This window comes from Mobula hypostoma, chromosome 4, assembly GCF_963921235.1.
Source record: "Mobula hypostoma chromosome 4, sMobHyp1.1, whole genome shotgun sequence".
Classification (NCBI taxonomy): Eukaryota; Metazoa; Chordata; class Chondrichthyes; order Myliobatiformes; family Myliobatidae; genus Mobula; species Mobula hypostoma.
Genome location: NC_086100.1, coordinates 38,636,791 through 38,654,698, shown reverse-complemented (window position 1 = coordinate 38,654,698; position 17,908 = coordinate 38,636,791). Strand labels below are relative to the sequence as shown.

Below are 17,908 nucleotides of genomic sequence, written 5' to 3'. Positions count from 1 at the left end.
ATAAAATAACTCCACAACTCAAACGGAACTCAAGTGTCTAAATTTGCAAAATTTATTCATCTCAAACTCTGCATAATGGAAAAAAAAACGTAAGGTCGAAATGTTGTGTTATAAGGCTGTATTAGTTAGTTATATACATGGACTGGTCGGCAGACTGAGTCAAATAATACAGAGCCGTGTTGCACAATACACTACGGAAAATGAGAAAACTTAAAATATTGTCACAATAAATTTACAGAAATATTACAAACCATAAGAAAATAATTCAAACACAGTAACTTCATGTTTTCAGTTTCGGAACAAGATGAAAATATGAAAAACAAACTGACTATAAATTAATCAACAAGGGTTTCGACCTGCAGGCCTTTTTTTTTGCTGCTTTTAACAATGAATAAAAAAAATTAGTACAATCTAAAATTCCGCCCGTTTTCGTGAAAACTCCACACAACAGTTCGTAAAATCGGAGACTCAATCATTTCACTTTCGTATAATACCAGAACAATTAAAATGTCCATTTCCAGTTATTCCTTTCCCTCCCGCTGCATTGTGTTAACAAGAGCAAATGCACAGTAGCTTACACCTGCGAACTGTTATAAAAATTGGCAATTTCTCAGTTTACAAACTGTGGACATTTTGATTGCCGTTTCTCTTGATAAATACTGTACAAAAAAGTTGCATGTATAATAAAACTTTTTTCCTTATCTGAGACTAGCTCTAAAATATTACCGGCAAAGACTTTTGCAAACTTTTCGCAAAGTTTCTACCAAGGAATCATAGGACTATAGTTGTTTTAAAGTATTAAGATCCCCCTCCCCCTTCTCCAAGTTCTATACAAGTTCTTTCTGCAAGTATTATTCTGTACAAAAATAGTCCAAAGAAGTCCGATCTTTGAGTTTTGTTTGTTTACAGTTTTACATATGTGTTAGAGGAAGTGTGCCGTTTATGCCCGTCCCTGGGACAGGTGCGCTCTGGTAATGTTGGGGCATATGCAGTCTACTCTGAGCGGTGGGTTCGGGCACCTCGGCTCCGGGCAGGTACATGCTAATCATGTCCCGTAGGTCCCCCTGACACGGCGGACCCCGAGAGTGAGTAGTGACTGGGGGGCTTGTGCTCGACTCTGATTTAACCACCGACCCCATTGATCCCAGAGCCATACCTGTGCTTTGCTGTGTGTAGGCTGGGGACATGCTGTAGGTGGGTGAGCCATTCATGTAGGTCTGAGCGCTGGTCATTGAGTTGTACTGCAGCGCGCTCATATCGTAGCGGTGCATCTGCTGCATCTGGGCCACGTTGTGAGCATTCAGGCCCTGGTGCTGGGAGTAGCCGAGCTGTTCCTGCATCATGCTGTAGCCCCCGTTCGTCCAGCCGTTCATGTGAGCGTAACCGTCCATTCGCTGGTTGACCGCGGCCCCGACGCCGACCCCGACTCCCGCATTCATGGCATTGGCGCCGGGAGCCAGCAGGCCGCCTGGTAGGGTGTACTTGTCCTTTTTCATCAGGGTCTTGGTTTTCCTCCGGGGCCGGTATTTATAATCCGGGTGCTCCTTCATGTGCAAGGCTCGCAGCCGCTTGGCTTCGTCGATGAACGGCCTCTTCTCGGCCTCGGATAAAAGTTTCCACTCGGCCCCGAGCCTCTTGCTGATCTCCGAGTTGTGCATCTTGGGGTTTTCTTGGGCCATTTTCCGCCGCTGCCCTCTCGACCACACCATAAAAGCGTTCATGGGTCTCTTCACCCTGTCCGGGCTGTTTTTCGCGTTGTTTCCCGCCGTGTTCGAGTTGCCTGTTCCCCCCGAAGTTTGTTGTGGGGCGGGAGGTTTGAGATCGGTTTCCATCATGTTGTACATTCAACCTGATGTCTGAGAGCTCTGCTTTTTGGTTTGAATGTTGTTTAGTTGGGAAAAAGAAACTTTTCTCGTTAAGTCCGAAACAGAAAGGAACAAGTATGGAGTTTGTTGGGCTTTCGTTACTCTTGCAACTTACAGAACCAACAACTGGCACTTTCCAGCGTACAGAGAGAAAGGAGACGCTGACAACTCCTGATAGTTTTTTGAACAAGTTAATAGACAACCATCCATGTGATGGGGGCTGTCAGACAATAAATGGCTTTGCTGCAGCCAATCAGAGCGGGCTGCAGGCACAGAGTGACAGCCTGGCAGTTAGTATTAGCATAAGAGAGGGCGGGGCCCGGCTTCAGCGCTACTCTCAGGCGGCAGAGCGATAAAAGGGCGGGGCTCAAACCAACTGCCCCCCCCGTAAAAGAGTTCTGCCAGCCAATCAGCGGCCCAAGCATCTTATTAAGTTCTTCCGTCACCTGCGCTGTTCGCAGGAAGCGGGCAGAAAATGGCGCCGCCGCTGCAGGTGTCTGTCCCCAAAGGCGTTTGACTGACAGCTCCACTAGATGCCAATCACAGGCCGCTTGCTTCAGCCCCCAACAACTGGCGCGTCCTATATTCAAGCCTGAAAAGTTCCCTTAGCAACGGCATCGGTCCGTGTTCGCAGAGAGCGGGGGCAGGGAGGGGGAAATGGCCGCAGAATAACTGCCTCTAATTTATATATTAATGCAAGAATGCAAAGTCAGCGGCGATTAAAAGAAATGATTAAGAAAGGTAGTGGATTTTACGTTTTAAGATTTCATAGACAATTCAAAGGGGAAGAGTTTGATGAATAATTTAGTTTGTTGAAATAACTAAATAAATTCCACTTGCTGCGATCCGACTAACTCCGACCTAATGGCTTGATCATCTAATTTACATCGATGGTTTAAATGGTCACCTACAAGTTAGTTGTTCCAGATTTCCTTTACGCTGTTCTGTAGTTTCTCATTTCTTAAACCAGAAAGAATATAAATCACAATTTTAAAGTACTAAGGCACTTCGAGCGAATCCACACTTTAGAAGACGCAATCGTAAATTCCCCTTGTTTTTAATTTTGTTTTGTTTTCTTGATTTTTGTTAACACATGAATTGTAATTTAATCGAGCCTTCTTTGACCGAATGTAGGAATTTGAATGGAGAAAACATCAATGCCAATATAAAGACTAGCACGTCCATTACAAATAGGTAGTTTTGTTCCTCTTGTTATCAGTACACTGTAGCTAACAAAGACTGGTATAAGTTTACTTCCCCACTGTTGTTTGGACCTTTTCACCAAAATGCACTTGAACACAAATAAAAAGACTAATGGTATTTCACTGTTTACGGTACTTGAAAGACTACAATTTTTTTCCCGATTAGCTACGAAAGAACTTTGTCTGAAAAACTAGACTGATTCTGTATATCATGGTCAAATACATTTCATGCATGATCTTTAACGATGACTAACTTTATAAGTTCAATTTTTTGTTTACATCAGAAACTTGATCTTTTGGTTGAGCAGAATAATTTATGTCATTTGGTTAGAATACATTAGATAGCCACTAAGTCTAGATTTGTATTTTTTACGAGTTAACAGCTGTACACTACGGCAATGACACCACATGCAAACCTATTTGTAAACCTTGTTATCTTGCTATCTACATCCGTAACACATTTGTAACCTATAAGAATAGTAATAAATTATTCGTTTATATTGCAAATTACTTCCCTTCGAAATAGACCTCGGAGTTACCCGTAGTGGCAAGCGTGTGTTAATATCGCCGTCTGCTGGCAGAATCTCTTCAGTTGTGCCACATCCACACGTTACCATTTAGGAAAAAACACTTTAGCCGGAAGATCATATTTATCATAGTCACAAATTGTGATCAATGTAAATTGTGAATTAGTTTGTTGTTAAAAAGAAAGCATCCTCTTCTGAAGTAATTGTATTCGAATTCATTTTTTCTTTATTTCAAAGTGACTAGTTATATTGGTCATCTGCATGGCTGTAAGAAATAGAAGTGCATATTACTTAATTTATGGTGTAAGTGAATTATGATTAATCAAACAATACAAAAAACGCTCAAACCAATTTCTTGCTGCTATTGTTTATGCTTCGCTCGTTGATAACATTATCTTACGACCTTACGTATAATTAACATTCAAAAAGGAAGGAGGGTGTGGGTGTGAAGTGTTTGATTGATAATGGTAATAAATAGATAACTGATGCATGGTGATATACAAACAGCCTAATTGAAATAAAAATATTCCCAGCGGATTTCAGTGAATACAGATGCATGCAATACTAAATCGGATACATGCATTTTTACAATATATACGTAGCGTGTAGAGCAACTTTTCATATAGAAAATCATTTCCTTCAACTTCTTGTGCAATTAAAGACAAAAATGTGGAGGATTCACGGAATTATTTCTTATTTTTGTCCTTCAATGCAAATGGAGACTTAACTTTCGGTAATTGGGTGAGAACTAGCCAAGCATCTGACTATTATGATGTTTGTTAAAAACGTTTCGCATCTGCATTTGAGTGTGTCCCCTCCACTATAATCTTCTTATGGAAATGAAGGCGAACAGCGGGGATCCAGTAGAGTGTAGGAGAATGTCCTTGTTAACTGGAATTTCTCATCATTGCTAATTAGCACAGAGTTTGACGACCACCGGTATTGGGAAGCACTGTTTAACCACTCACAACCCATCTGAGGGAGCAGACTAATTTTATTTTGCAATTAAAATTTGAAAAGGCCTATTTGACAGTTAAAGCTCCGAGCGTTTTATCTCCCCGTGAAATAATTGCCGCCTTGATAACTCAATTTCTGGAAAATGTCAACTGAGATCGCCAAAAAATTTAAATTTTGTTAAGTAAAAAATGAAAGCCAATGTTCTTTACCCAGCTGTTATTGGAGCTGTAAACTTTTCATCGGGGAAGGGAAATACTGTACAGCTGTTTGTCAAATTATACCGGCATCATTCTATTGATGGGGGCGGATTAGTCTTTATTGATTCTCCACAAAGATCTTTTCCGCAAGTGAACAGGTAGCTATTCTAGCATATAGCGCCCGAAAGTCGAGGAGTAACAAACTTCAGAGTTGTTCTGCCCAAAGATCAAGATAAATAACGCCAAATGCGCTTTATAATAGAATTTGCATTGATTCAAAAACGTTAACCAGTGCGCTAATTCATTGTGATATAGAAATTAAATAACGTTCCCACTTGTTAAAGTTCATAAGGAAGGCACAGGCCTATATAATACACAATTACACACACAATGATTCTAGATGTTAAAAAAAGATCTTCGTATTACAATAAGGGAAGTGCAAGGAAGGGTAGTTTAATTGAGCAAGTATACATTCAGTGAACCCAGTTTATGACATCGTTCACCATCCATACTGACCAATCTCGGCAATTTCAGCGTGAATGTGGTCACTTTCGGTTATCAGGCAAAGAACTGCACTAATGATTCCGGTTGGTGCAAGTGGCATTGAGTGTCTAAGGCAACTGGAAGGCGGCAAACTTTTTAGACCCAATTCTGGTAAACAATCCCATTCAAGAAGTAAAAGGGTACTTGAGACCCGGAGGAAATTACTGCAACTTCATTCTTGGCTGTTTTCCGTTCTTAAGATTAACACCAAATAATCGTCACCTATATATATATATATAGTTTGTGCTTGGAAGAGGACACAATGCACATCTTCAGTAATACTAAATAAATTAATTTCAATTCTGACATTAAAGTATGAAATTGAAAGTAAGAAAATCTGTTATCGCATTGCAGTTGCAAATTGCATTATCTGAACAATTCGTTTTTGGTTAGTTTGTATATCTGAAAACTATCAACCTGGTCAATCGAGTTGGGCGTTTCTGAAGATGCGCGGATTTATTCCTGGGATAAACAGTCGCTAAAGTTGGCATGTATCTACCATCAGCGGGTTAAACATTAATCAAAATTTCACCGCACATCCTCCCCACTCCCAAGCACCAGCAATATTGCTGTAATATTTTCAGTGGTGATCATCTCTGCAGACCCTTCTACAATTTGGTCACTGAGCCTTGCTACAAAACACGAATAGGTTTATAGTCCAACTGCCTGTATAGTTATCAAAGCGTTTGGGATTTACGTCCATCAAACTTCATTTTTGCGAGTTTTTATTTATAAAAATTAAACCAATCAGTCAACTCAGATTCTGATATTCTATCCAAAACCAAAACAATGTCGGATAAATATAACTTTGCGACTTAAAAATCACAGCGTTATCAACTCCTCAACAAATGTTACAAAATTCTTTAGCTCCTCTGAAAGTAAATATGTATCAGTGTCATTCCGAAGTGCCTTATTTATTATTAAACTGAACACATGAATAGTCTACAACTTCAATAGAATGCAAACTGCGTCAGGAATCAAGGGGTAAAATAGGAATAATTTTATTTTGATAAGCTGCGAGGATTGCCCAATGTAAGTAGCGGGCAATATCTAATTGTTCTGCGTTGTACTGTTCCAACCCTAAGTATCATATAGAAAACTGCGTGGAAAGCAGCCACCTGCCCTTACCTATATCACAAATAAATTCTCGAGAACTGGCAATTCTTACTGCTAACAATCTTATACCACGAACTTTCAGAAAGTTATATGAATCTTCCGACTTACTTTTTACACAAAGAAACCCACAAACTAAAAAAGGGCGACGGTCAACAACTTTATAGCCATTTCCTATTTTACAACAATTCTGTATAATTGCTTTTAATCAAACAGTGGGAATTATACACGCAAGCTTCGTTACTTTCGTCATTGAAGCTACGAAAACTTCGTGATTCTCTGCAACACCCCCGCAACATCTCCGTGGATTGACAGATTGACGGACAAGAATTTCCAGTTACTAAAACGGTTAAATGGCTTGAATTGCAAATATTTCACAATTAAAATCCATGCGTTTTACCTATATCTGATAAAGAAATTTAAATACAAGGGAAAACTATGAGGATGTGATTTTATTGCTTCGCGTTATTTGTTTTGTTGATTGTAATGTTCAAGGCAGTCATAAGCAATTTGATTATTTGATTATATTCAATATCAGAATCAGGTTTATTATCCCTGAGATATGTCGTGAAATGTGTTGCTTTGCGGCAGCTGTACAGCGCAATACATTAGAGAACTACGGTAAGTGTCAACAACAAATATATAGAGCCTAAGTAACCTCGTCTTTAAGCAACAAAATGATTAAAACGTGTTAAATCGCGTTTACACAAACTACTTACAATAATTATCACGCAGATCGTACTTATTTTTAAAATCACGAGGCAGCACTTCTAAGAAAAGCTATCGCATAAAATAATGTGGATGAATTTAATCCCACTGACTACACACCCTATATATCATTTAACGTAATATTGATAGTTTGGTGCTCATTCAAAGAGCTGGTACAAGTGCGCTGGGCTGAATGGCCTTCTTATATGTAAATCATTCTAAATTATAGTTACAACATCGTGCCATCTCATTACTTTCTTATCGCAGAAAGACACTCTCGGAACCTAAAGCACGAACGTGGTCGTAGAAACTCTGAACTGGGAGGAACAGGTCGGGTTTCTGGAAATTGATTTGCTGCCTTACTCACAGTGCCCCGCATTAGTTTTTTAAAAGTTGAGAATATGTGCGCACTGTAAAGTTGTGACGGGTGGTTATTTGGACTCAAGTCCGCTTAGTCAATCTGTGCCTAAGGGCTATTCTCACTCACAAAATAAGGACAGTGTCTGTCACCAACGGGGCGCGGCAACGGTGTCAATGCTTTCAAAATAAATACCATTATAAACCCGAACAACCCAGAGTTTCTGATCCAACAGGAGCTATGGATACCGCTCACCCTAGAACAAACTCTCCAAGAGATAATGCGCTCCGCACTGGGTCAATATTTGTTCAGATTAATGATACTGAGACTGAATCTTTAGCAACCCATACTAAAAGGAAATACCGACTAGCCACAAACAGACCAACCACCAAATATTCAATCTCAAAAACTGCAAACGAATCTGTCGTCAGATTATTCCTGATTTCCTTATCCGGACAGCGGAATTTTGTTTTCCCATTACATATTAAATTTCCATCAAAGGGAATCTTTGTCGACAAACAAAAGTTACTGAGTCCGATTTTCAGCCAAATAATTATAGATTTTTAAAGAAAATCTGACAAATAATTATCTTCTGTGTAGCGACCATCCGATTTCAAGAAAACAACACGTAAACATATTATAATATCTAAGTAAATAAATACAAAATGCTTTCGCAACAAAATGAATAATTTATCTCTTTAAAATGTTATCCGCAGACTAAATTTAACCGGCACATATCTAATTACTCAAGCTAAAGCTGTGAGACTGGAATGAAATTAGCAGTCATTACTAGTCTTTTAACTATATGGTCCTTTTGATCAGCGGTAAATTAGCTTTCCGTCTAACAAAGCCTGTATAGCAAGCAGTGGGCCGTAAATAAGACAGCTCGACCTCCCCTTAACACCTTTTCTGTTGTCAATCACAGCTCTGCAATTCATCCCTAGATTAACCTTTATCTGCAAAATTCAAAAAAAATCTTTGTCCAAAGTGGCTAATTTTTAAACTGAAAAGATCTGTTAAATTTCAGTATAATTAACCGAAGTGTCAAAAACCCAGTCCAGTTTCTCAACCAATTTCAGAGGACTTGGCGTTTTGATAACGGAACAAGTAATAATGCAGGCAAGATTTTTTAAATTAGTTTTTCCCCTTTCAGCCACTCTGGTTTGCTATCCTGTTATTAAATTCGACATTGTATAATAGATTGCACGCTTCTGAACAATTTAACCTCTTCGCCCCTAAATAAATGAAATGCAGATTATAAATATATCTAGGTAGAAATATGCTGTTTTATCAACAAAACAACAGTTCAGATGAAATATTGAAAGATAAATACCGAGGGGAGAAAACTTTAATTACTGGCTATTCCAGCGCGTGTGCCACTCAGTATGGGCAGAGTTGGAGAAACTCGGTAAATTTTGGCAGCTGTATTGCCAGATAATTTTTTTTACATAAAAGAGTAAAATGTACGGACTGTGAACAATGTATGAAAAATATGTTGTTTATTCTTTTTGAAACTCAATTTTAAATACGCTTGCAATCGAAAACTGAGTTGTCTTGCTTGTTCCCAAATTACCAAATGAATTAATGCATCCCTGCGGAGCACTGAAGGGGCCGTTAGGGGACGCCCGTGAGAGAAAAGGCCACTATCAGACCGTTTCCTACCGTCCCCCCCCCCACCCCCCCATCCCTTTCCCACACACATACACACACACACCATCATCAAACAAATACAAACACAGGAAAGTATAGCGCTACGGCGACCTGTTTCTTCGTCCCAGCCATTAAGCGGAGGTCGATTGTATATTTTGGCGCTGTCAGCTGATTTTACACCCCTCCCTCCAACCCTCTTAGAAGTTCAGGGGACTCACCAAGTGAGAAATAGAAAACAACCATGATTTCTTATTGGCATCCACCGAAGGTCGCCGCCTACGCAGAAAGCGCTAGGCCCCTTTTTTTTTCTATTACATGCTACATTAGAACACTTCTGTCAACTCCTCCGACTGCGGATCAGCCTTGAAGCTTTCACACGCAAATGCTCGGCCGAATCTTCTGCAGTAATTGCACCAACACATTAAAGACTCTTGACCCAACTGAGCTACCATCCTGCCAGCCAGAGGTTGAAGTCATACACAGGAGCGAAAACTGTTTTAGTGAAGGTTTTATTGAAAATAATCTAGTAGTTTTGCACTGTACGCCATGCTAGGGTTATTTACCCTAGAAACAATTGATAGTACTGTCTGTCCCCAACTGTAAGACAAGAATCGCACAAGGACATTCTCCTTCAACGTAAACATTTCAAAAAGTAGCAAAACATTAGGTCTGAACTACTTACAAGTACGTCTGTGGGTTGTCCGCAATACTGGCGCTCAGAAAGGAAGCGAACGGCTCACTGCCGATGAAATTGATTGTGCTGTATCTTACCAGTTTCTCCGGGCAGAGAGAGCAGAGTTGCGCGGAGTTGTTTTTTTTCTTATATTTCTCTCCGTAAACACAGACAAGCGAGTCATGTCTGTTTAAAATCCGAGTCCCTGCGCTTTTTTGGTCGTTTGCGAACGTGTACAGTCCTCTTCATGTAAGCACCGAGGATATGGAAACGCTGCAACAAGAAAAGTCGTTTATGGAAAAAAATTCTAAAAGGCTGAACGTTTTAAAGAAAGAATGGACGCAGAACAACAGAAGTCAGTTATACTATGCTGCTCTATACCCCTACCGACAGACAGAAGAAAAAGCTTTATATTTTTTTTCAGTGGGTATTCAAGATAATTTGAAGCCATTGTTTCTGCTACAGATGGTTCTTTTTAATACAATAACACTGCTCTTTGTGCATACTACCCACAATAAAATCTAAAGCGTTCTCTTGAATAACCATTTTGTTCTCTGTTGTATAGGGCCAACAAAAGCTGCCGTGAGGTAATGGTTTCGCTGTTTATTGAAACCATGGAATGGGGGCTGGATAAAGGAAAGAAAAAGACGTTACAAGGTCGCACGAAAACTCTTTATCTGAATAAAAATATTATTTAAAAGCAAAGGCTCTACTTTTAAATGAACTCTAGGACTATTTGTCAATAAAACAATGGCCTTCTTCCACTTTGCTGACCGGTAAATTATATATCTATAGCGAGATATTTTAAAAGAATTTGATACTGTATTTAGTGAAATATATCAGGAATGATGCAAAAGCTAGGACATCAGTTCCTCTCTCATACTTTACACAGCTGGTCATAAAATTGCAGACAAGAGTTCATTCAGTGTAATCACTGAAACAAGTTATACAACACGAATGTTTGCCAGATGGTTTCGTTCTCTAGTACATACTGTTTAATAATGCTCACCGTCATATTTTCAAAGTTCTCTCTAAATGTATGTACTGGTCAATACAGCACTCACTCAGTTCTGGTCAATCAAACAGTTGCCAGCCGTATTTGCCCTTGACTATATATCACTTCAAACAATGTGCGCCCATAAATAAACTAGAATAAAAGTTGTTATCTGATTTTTCATCCATCTTAGAGGTTCTTAAACTCTAATTAAAATGCCTATCGGCACACCAGCTCTATTGTTTAAGAGCGGAGTAAATATATTTCGTGTCATGTAGAATCAGCATCAATTTAGTCTGTTTGACACGTAGCCCATGTATTTGGCTTGAGTTGAGGTCTTTATCGGCTTTGAGAGCGAGCTCGTCAGAAAGGGAAAGTCGGAAACAATGGATCTCTGCAGGGAAAGTTGTTAGTCACTGGCTCTCTGTTTGCCTACCTTTCTCTAGGAATTACTAGCTCATTCTCTCCCAGCTCCAGACTGACAGTAATCCACTTCAATGACTTCTGCCTTTTGTGTGTTTATAGAACATGTCTCAACCATAATCTCAAAGCTACAATTACAATAGGATGTCATGACTTTAACCTTAACACCACTTCCTTTAATTAACCTTCAGGGTGCACGAGAGCAGCATGTGTGGTAAAAAGTTGGTTTGTCAAATCGGAGACTTGATCGCCAATTTGCAAGTATAAGCAGATGCTATAATGTCATTGGAATCTTTTTTTTCCTCAAGGACACGAAATATTTTCCACAAATCAGTATCCACATATAACGTGTAACTCCCAAATATGAACATGAACCATTTATTCAATTGTTACAATGTCTTCAACATCTGGTACATGAAGCGAATGGGAGAGAATCGCTCATTGCCATCACATACCATATTATCAAATTACTCTCCAATGCCATGCTACTAGGAGTTTTGCATGTTATTAACAGTTACTTATCTCATCTACACACTGTATTTTATGCATAGGTACACAGTTGTTATTTTACAATCGCAATGACATATAACTTAATCTGAGGTGATGTTACTGTTGTAATCCATACAGTCTCAGACGTCAATAAAAGTGTTTCTTCCGTTAGAAAATCAATTTTCAATTACCAGAGTTTCTCTATACTTGTATAATAGATAGTGTCTTAAGAAATCTTTTCTCTCCTAACTGCTCTTCTTTTGATTTCGTCTGGAATAGATGCCATCCCTTGATTTGTAACCATATCGTCAGATTTTCAAATTGAGGCTTTTTTTAGACATAGTACAAGCCGACCACAAAATGCATTTCAGTTAAAATGGCGCTAACAAACGATTTTTATTTATTATTTCACTATGTTTTATCATATCTAACATAAGCACATCTAAATATCTGATACCTTTCAGTAGGATATTTTCCCGTTTCCTCTCTAAGAACAAACTCAGTTTTCTTACAGTTAATATCCCATAAGATTATAAAGAAGAAACGATTGGAAATCCTAACTACGAAATGCTGCATTTCTCAACATGCTGCACGGTCACGAACAGGGAGTTTCTTCGGCGTGTTACGGCAGAATGAATCTGTGGGGTGGAAATATTTGACATTTCTACACCCTTGACAATTAGCAATATTCCCATCCCAATTCAAAGCTGCTAGTCTCTACAGACACAAGAACAACTGGTTCGGACCAAAAATAAATTATGTATTCATAGTTTCCACGTGTTCTCTGCAAGTGCACTAAAATAATTTACCCTTGTTTGGACGTGAACACTGTTGTTGATGCTTATAACATAAAACTACCGTGCAAGATGTTGCCCTGTAGCATATCATCTCTAGTATAAGTGAAGGTGTTTCTTTATAAATCCTTTCTATATTTTTCCAAAACAAAAATCAATTACAAGTTGTAAAGCATAATATATTTTCTATGATTTTTATTACTAATTGAATTACTGAAGAAGTAGTGTGGTTCTAAAGATTCAGTAGTAGGAATATGGATACAGGAATTGACTTTATATAGGTTCTCTTAGGTCAAAATTAGCTACATACCGCAAGATGTAAAATGCAAATAAAACAGAACAGTTAAAGTACTCAGCAAGTTAGAAAACACCTGTGTAGAGGGAAACAGTGTTAGCTTACTGGGTGGATGTCTGTTTATATGCTATGTTTAACCCATTTTGTTTTTATTTCAGATTTGCATCATCTGCAGTTATTTTTTGGCTCTAGGACAAATATGATTGCAGCAGTGATTTTGGAATTTTGGTTTGATAGCCAAACCAGTGTAAAAGAGACACACCCCAACATGTTGCTAGACTCCTTTACAAATTGCATCATACAAGATTAGTCTTTGATAAGTACCTCAAAAGATTAATTCTGAATTCTAAGTTAAGTAGATCCAAAAGCCATTATTACCAATGTTAATTGTGCAGTATTCAATAAATCAGACTTATTCTTACCCATGAGATGCAGGATCCAAATATTGTTCTCCAAATTATGGGATTATGGGAGCTTTTTAACGACCTTTTACATCTGATATTAAAAATTCTTTGACCTCCACAGTTTCAGCTTTTTACTATTTGGAAGTTAATTTGTCTGATCCTTTTTCTGGTCTGGACTAGATAATCTAGCAAAAGCCAACATAAAAATTTATTTGCTAATTTACTTAATATATTTACTTTTACATTTGTCATTTTATTGCTCTTTCAGACAGTAAAAATCTTAAGTAAAGTTTAAGTATGTCTAAGTATTTTTGAATATTCATGTAATTATTCACAAAGAGATAATACAGATTATGGTTAAGTATTGGGGCAATGTTAAAGACCACTTCTCTAATAGAAATTACAAATGTAAACTAAAATTAAAATTAATATTCAATAAAGAGCATCTTTCCTCAGCATTGTAACTACATTGTAATAGCATTAGTATAGTACAGGAAAAATAGAAGCTCAGGGAATTTTAAAAACAATTACTGTAATAAGAATACAAGAAGTATATTTTATATTTTTCATATTTTTGGAAATTTGCTTATATTTCTGGTGCAATGAAAGCGGTGTATTACAATTTTACTTATCTTTAGTTACTAAAACTACCCAGATGAGAACTGATAGACGTTAGAACAGCACAAATCAATATGGATTCTCAATTTGATAGGAGTACAAAATATCTTTGAGATTGATATCAATCTCTTAGTTCAGTACTTCAAAAGGCTAGTTTTAAACACTCTGCTTAACTCAATTGATACCAATTAAGATCTCACAATGAAGTGTAGGTATTAGTGACATTCTCCCAGGAGATTTTAACTGCCTTTCCTTTGAGATCCTCAAACTCACATTGCCTTGAGTTATACAATTTCACTGAAGTTCATCCAGTTATTATGACATTCAAATTTCAAAAGGTGACATATTCATTTCAGTATGTGTTTTACCTATCTCAATTTGTCATTCCCTTAGAAAATGCACCCAGGTTTAAAACGACATCTCTTTCAAACGTAGTATATCACAATGACCAGATGTGAATAGTTACAAGAGCTACTTGCTTAACAGAATTAGAGAAAAAAAACTAGGCTGTTTTGCAAAAAAAATATCAGATTAGATCAAAAGGTTTGATAAATACCTGTAAAATTATGAGAAAGTTCACATGTTCAAGTTCAGTGATTCAACTTCTATGTTTTATTCTTCTCAAAATCATCAACGAAATACCAGGTGACTGGATTTCACATATACGCATGACATTCATTTCAGAATTATTTCTGATGTGAAGGAAGGACTAACAGAAATAAATTTACAGAAAATAATGTTTTTGTCAAGGTTTTATCTGGTTTATTTTTCTTTGTTCCAGAATATAAAATGAATATCTTGGCTGGGATGTCTCTTTCCTCTCAATGCCTTCTGCTTCTGGAACCCTTACCTAAAATACATTATATCTTTCCAGCAAAGAAGTTTTTTTTAGCATACCTAATTAATAACACTGTGCCTGTTTGCAGAAAACAAATCTTTCTAAAAATCAGCATATGATATTTGATTCCCATAGTACTAGTCATGGCATCTGTCAGGAAACAGCACCACAGAAATATTCAAAAATATTAGAGATTGATGCAAGTGATTTCCAAGTAATTCAAGTAATTGGATTCATTAAGCACATAATCCTTTCTACAGGTGAATGTTAATTTTAAAAATAAAGAAAGATGAGTAAATAATTTGCATGGCTATATACAATATCTTACACAAATAACCTTGAAAAAAACTGACTTTAACATTGTTCACGTTGATCTGCTTTACAGATTAAACTCAGAACACTTTAATCGTATTAACCATCAAATAAGCTAAATCAATGATCAATTTAATCACATTAGATAACCTCTATGGCAATCTTTCACTGGGCTATACTAAATAATCCTTGGTAATTTATCTTAATCTTTTCTTTATAATTGCTACTACTAAACGATTGTCCATAACTCAGAAGATTGTACAACGCTATTTAAATTAAATTAGGGATGGATAATGTGATAGATTTCTATACTTAATCACACAAGAGGGGTAAAAGAGAAGCTAACTCAATTTGACATGGGGTGGGATAAAAGACTAATTACCACTGAATTCATTAATAAAGAAAGACAAACAATGAGATCTTAAGTCTTATTTAATGATTCTATAATCAAAACTAAAATAGCTGGTGTACTTTAGATGATTTTAAAAAAATGAATACTGTTATATAGATTGAAGGAAATAAATTCCCATGACTATTGGAAGTGAAAGGATCTTGCTACAATTCTGGTTCTTGACAGTTCATAATTGTGTAGTAAGTGCTTTGAGCTGTGAATTCTGCAGGTACAGATAGCGAAAGTAATTAGAATGGCTCCCAAACAGTGTTGTGTTGCAAAAGCATGACAAATGAAACCTGTTGTCAATGCAAAGGTCAAGGTTTGCCGAACTGTTTCTCTACACTGCTGTTTCCGGACCACCATCATAGATGGTTTTTGATTCACATGAAATGAGATGGCTGAGACCCAGGCTGTTGTGTCAAAGGAAAAACCACAATCAGTTTTAGTAGCTTTATAACTAATAACATTCAATATTTTAGTTAATAGTTTAAAATCTTCTTCCTCCCTTTTTGTGAACATGCATTTATTAATGTGGCAGCTTTCCTTCATAATATAATGGTCAGAAATGGAAATCTTGGCCTGAATTTTCCTTGGTGGCAAACCCAAAGTTATAATCAAAATGACAGATCTCCTTAGAGAAACTCAAAACATAAAATAGATAGAGCTGCGCTTAAAAAAATTCTAAAGCTTCAGAAAAAAATATTTCTAAAAATCAGAAATCAGCATTTAAACCCATTAATAATTGATATAAGTGAAAACCAATGTTTTGGGGATTTTTGGAGATATGGATGTCAGTGATATTCCACAATACTGACAATCTGTCTTGGTCTTGAGGTATTGGTGGATCTTTCATTATGGATGACAATGGTGCTAATTTTTGAATTTTTTTATAGTAAAGCAAATGTTGATTTATGCTGACCTACAGCATGTGGCAGACTCATCTTGGTCGCAGCAACTATCATTTTCCATGCAATTTATGAGGTACATATTTTTCACTAAACAGTAATAAAATATTGTGTTAATAGTTTATTAGTTCATAAAAAGCTGCAGTAAAATGGCACTAAACAAGCTATGCACGGTAGCTTCACTGAGTGGTGTTAGTGCTTGACTTCCAAGAATGCACCTTGTACAAGCACTCGTTCTCTTTGGAGTACAAAGTTTTTGCTTTATTACACAATAAGTGTGAGCTATTTCAGGATTCTCATGTATCTGTTGAATTTAACAAGCACTAATTGGCTAACGGCTTGTATCTTGTAAAAGGAAAGTGGCCAAGAATTCAACTAGTGTTAAGCTGCTTGGGAAGCACATATTGCATCACACATGATTCTAAGCCTACCTTGTCAGGTAGTTATCAGAGAATCACAGAGCTACAGCATAGAGGCAGACCCCTTAGACCACCTGGTTCATGCCAACCTGTTTCTATGCCAAGTATTATGGGCGAAAGCCCTCCATACCCCTCTTATCCATGTACCTATCCAAACTTCTCTCAAATGTTGCAGTTGAACCACATTCACACATCCTCAGGATGATTGCAGAAGTGAGCACCCTGAAGAATGTCAGCAAAAGGGGTGACCTTAGAAGCCACCAACGGACAGAGGGCTTGTAGGAGCTCATGTGCTTGTAGCGATGCCCCAAGGACTCACCCTCATGCACATTTTTCTCATGTCACATACCTCCAGCTGGGCCAAGTAGGAAGTGAACTGTTTGCAGTTCCTCTCCATCTAAGATCTCCTCAAATTCAGAGAAGTTTAGCCATGAGGAGGTAGCACTGCAGAGAAGCAGTGAGAAGGAAAAGTTTTACTCATTATATGCACCAGGGATCACACAAAGTGTGCCACAAGGATTAGCGCTGAGTTTCCCATTGTTTGGTCTGCATATTAATGATCTGGATATAAAAGTAAAGTTGCAGATGACATCAAAATTGGTAGTGCACTGAACAGGTGCTGAAGGTTAGCTACAGTTACAGCAGGATCTAGATAAACTGGGAAAGTGGACAAAAGAATGGCTGATGGAATTCAACTCGGACAAGTTTGAAGATAAACATTTGGGGAGTTAAATCAAAGATGTACATGGTGAATAGCAGAGTCCTGGGGAGTGTTGTACAACTCAGAGATCCAGGGGTACAACTACATGGTTGTCTGAAAGTGACAGGATAGTAGACAGGGTGGCAAAGAAGAAGTATGGCACAGTTACCATCACTGGTTGAGGCACATAGTACAAGGGAAAGCGAAACTGCACTTGTAGTGTTGGAGGCAGTTCTGGTCACCATAATATAGGAGAGGTGTAATTAAACTCAAGAGGATGCAGAAAGATTCATTGGACTTGGACTAGAAGGTTTGATATATTAGCAGAGACGAGGACTGAGATACGCTGGGGCTGTTTTCTCTGGAGCTAAGGAGGTTGAGAAGTGACCTTATTAAAGTTCATAAAATCATGAAGGGCATAAAGAGAATATTTACAGTCTTTTTCTCAGGGTAGGGGAATCTAAAACTAGAGGGCATAGGTTTAAGGTGAGCGGAGAAAGTTTTAAAGGGGATCTGAGGGTGATGGGTAT

At 37.7% G+C, this 17,908-nt stretch overlaps 1 protein-coding gene and 1 long non-coding RNA gene across 3 annotated transcripts in view; both read right to left on the bottom strand.

The window, feature by feature from the left end:
- The window catches only part of sox2 (SRY-box transcription factor 2), a 177,565-nt gene extending 175,125 nt beyond the window's left edge, over positions 1–2,440 (bottom strand). Inside the window, exon 1 of one of the 2 annotated variants that reach the window (XM_063045658.1) lies at positions 1,157–2,440. In XM_063045658.1, coding sequence (XP_062901728.1) covers positions 1,157–1,844 — 688 coding nt within the window. In that variant the 5' untranslated portion in view covers positions 1,845–2,440. The remainder of the gene's footprint in view (positions 1–1,156) is intronic. The other variant, XM_063045659.1, reaches the window with a different exon arrangement.
- A 1,143-nt stretch (positions 2,441–3,583) lies between these two features.
- Positions 3,584–17,908, bottom strand: part of LOC134345262 (uncharacterized) — a 699,247-nt gene continuing 684,922 nt past the window's right edge. Inside the window, exons 4-5 of the long non-coding RNA XR_010017644.1 lie at positions 9,803–10,066; positions 3,584–3,859 (exon numbers count right to left, since the gene is read on the bottom strand). This is a non-coding gene — a long non-coding RNA (uncharacterized LOC134345262). The remainder of the gene's footprint in view (positions 3,860–9,802; positions 10,067–17,908) is intronic.